At 35.2% G+C, this 2,298-nt stretch overlaps 1 protein-coding gene across 1 annotated transcript; it reads right to left on the bottom strand.

The window, feature by feature from the left end:
- Window positions 1-1,166: 1,166 nt before the first annotated feature.
- Window positions 1,167-2,298, bottom strand: LOC147286953 (ethylene-responsive transcription factor ERF003-like). Its single transcript, XM_086241116.1, has 2 exons — window positions 2,216-2,298; window positions 1,167-1,734 (listed from the first exon to the last, which is right to left on the bottom strand). The coding sequence occupies exons 1-2, from the start codon at window positions 2,296-2,298 to the stop codon at window positions 1,239-1,241; spliced, it is 579 nt and encodes a 192-aa protein (XP_086097242.1). The 3' UTR covers window positions 1,167-1,238.

Genomic DNA, 2,298 nt, shown 5'->3' with positions numbered 1-2,298 from the left:
CCCAATGGGTATAATTTTGGAGAATCACATGACAACCCATTGTGGCAAAGACTTTATATTGTCATTCGTGCAATTGTGGCTCAATAATGAAATCTAGCTCAAAGTGTATGATAGGTGCTGCACCAAAAACTTTGCTCATACTAACAAAAAATAATAATAACAACACGTACTGGCCTTTGAGTCTAGACATCGATTCCCATATTACAAATATTCCATTCAATAATGACTTTGAGAGTACTAGACAATAATTCCCAAATTGGGTGTGCTAGTTTTTTGCTGGATTATATATGGATGGGCAATTTACCAAAGGTTTTAATTTCTTACTATATAATATAATCTATTGTGACCCATGTTTATATTCTGTTTTGTGATTCATGTTGAAACTTATAATATGACCAGGGAGTACGTAGAGGCCAGACAAAAAGCTTTCCACAATGTCTTGTCCATTGGATAATGAACACCAAATTTCTATATCATGCTTTATACTTTCAATTTTGTAGTCTTTTTTTCTTCTTCTTCTTCACTTTCCATATCTTTTCGTTTGGGTTGTCCAGATCAGGGAATTATATGCTTTCTCACATCCAATTTAGTGAAAGTAATTTATACCATTTAAAAGAAATTAAAGGTTTCATTTCCACATGCACAAGACTCCACCAAGTTCCAATATTATTATTGCTTAATTTGGCTTTGAAGAATTTTTTTTTTTTTTTTTTTTTTTTTTTTACAAATAAATCCAAAGAAAAAGAAAACTGATTCAAACTCGATCTGACGTTAAATGTTAGAATGTGTGAATAAATGCTCACCACTGAAATTTTGGTTCTTCAAAATTAATCAATAGCAACAAGAAAAAAGAGAGACCAATAATCTGTATTTAACATGTGAATACAATTACCTTTAAAGAGATTAATTAATTATTAGTCTAATAATATTTCTCTTCTCGTTTAATTCCCTTTAACCAGATAAAACAAATAGAGAGAAAAACAAAAAACATTAAGTTCTATTGATTAATTTTTAAAAACATGAGAGTACGTGTGTGCTATAGCTGCATATAATTTCATTTATTCTTCTTTCATAAGTTTGCATACATATACTAGTTTATAGGTACCAACGTTAAAACTCATCTAACTAATTTATTAGATATATAGCTAATACAAAAAGTTTGCAATTTCACATAGAAGATGCAAATTGCTATAGCTAGCTGTATTAATTATGTAGTACTATAATATTAATATATATGCCTATGTTGGAACCCCAGGACAAAGCTCAATGTACCCATAATCAAGCAGCTCTTCTATCATCTCCTCTATATCATCATCCTCAAGTGGTTTAATAAACTCCTGCTGCTGCTGCTGCTGTTGTTGCTGCTGAGGACTCCCAACCCAGCTGGTCCCGGGCCATTCGAACCCCGAAACGCCGCCGTTTCCGGCAATGCAGGCGGCGGAAGGGGCTGCTGGTGGCGGCATGTAGTGAAGCAGTAGTTGATCTTGTGATGGCTCCTCCTTTGAAAGCACCGGTGGTTTTTTGGTCATTTGAAGAGAGGCCATGTTGCATTTGTGAAGCTTTGCTATCAAAGCTGCTGAGAGAAGCTTGGAAGAGTTATGTGGGATGGGGTCGTTGGGGTTGTATGGGAAGTTGGTGCGCGCCTTTGGGCCGCACATCAGCCTCGCCGCTTCGTCGTATGCTCTCGCTGCGTCCTCTGCCGTTTCGAACGTGCCTAGCCAAATTCTTGTCTTCCTGTGCTCCAAAAAAACGCAAAACGAAACGCGTTTCTTGTTCAGACTTGATTCAAATTAATTATTAATTAAGAAACAGAAGCATAGGAAAAAAAAAAAAAAAACGTAATTCTATTGGAATAATTGTTCAAATGGCATTACATCATTACTCTAGAGACATGTCCAAACCTGTTTGTCAATGCTTTTATAAAAAGTTTTTTTACTTAATAGCGTCGCGCTTAATTTGGTTAAAAACATATAAATTTTTTTTACTAAAAGGTCAAGTACTGTACACTGTTTTCTAAAAAAGCATCCCTATTAAAATATGATAAAAAAATGTTTTTGACTATTTTCAAGCATCCCTAAAAACAATTTCAAAACATGCCCAAAATAAGTAAAAAATAAAAATGCATAATTTGGTAAAAAAGTTGATGTTGATGAAATTTTTCAGAAGAAACGTTTCGAAAGAAAAGAAGAGGGAACGGTTCGGGAGTGGGATTTACAATAGAGGGTGGCGAATCTCGGAGACCCAAGAGCCCCAATGCCTCTGTCGGACGCCTCGATACCGCTGTTGGGATCTGGCCAT

The sequence above is a fragment of the Dryas octopetala genome, chromosome 4 (assembly GCF_963921425.1).
Source record: "Dryas octopetala chromosome 4, drDryOcto1.1, whole genome shotgun sequence".
In the NCBI taxonomy this organism is placed as follows: domain Eukaryota; kingdom Viridiplantae; phylum Streptophyta; class Magnoliopsida; order Rosales; family Rosaceae; genus Dryas; species Dryas octopetala.
Note: the sequence above shows the minus strand (reverse complement) of the source record. Positions and strands in the feature narration are given on the sequence as shown.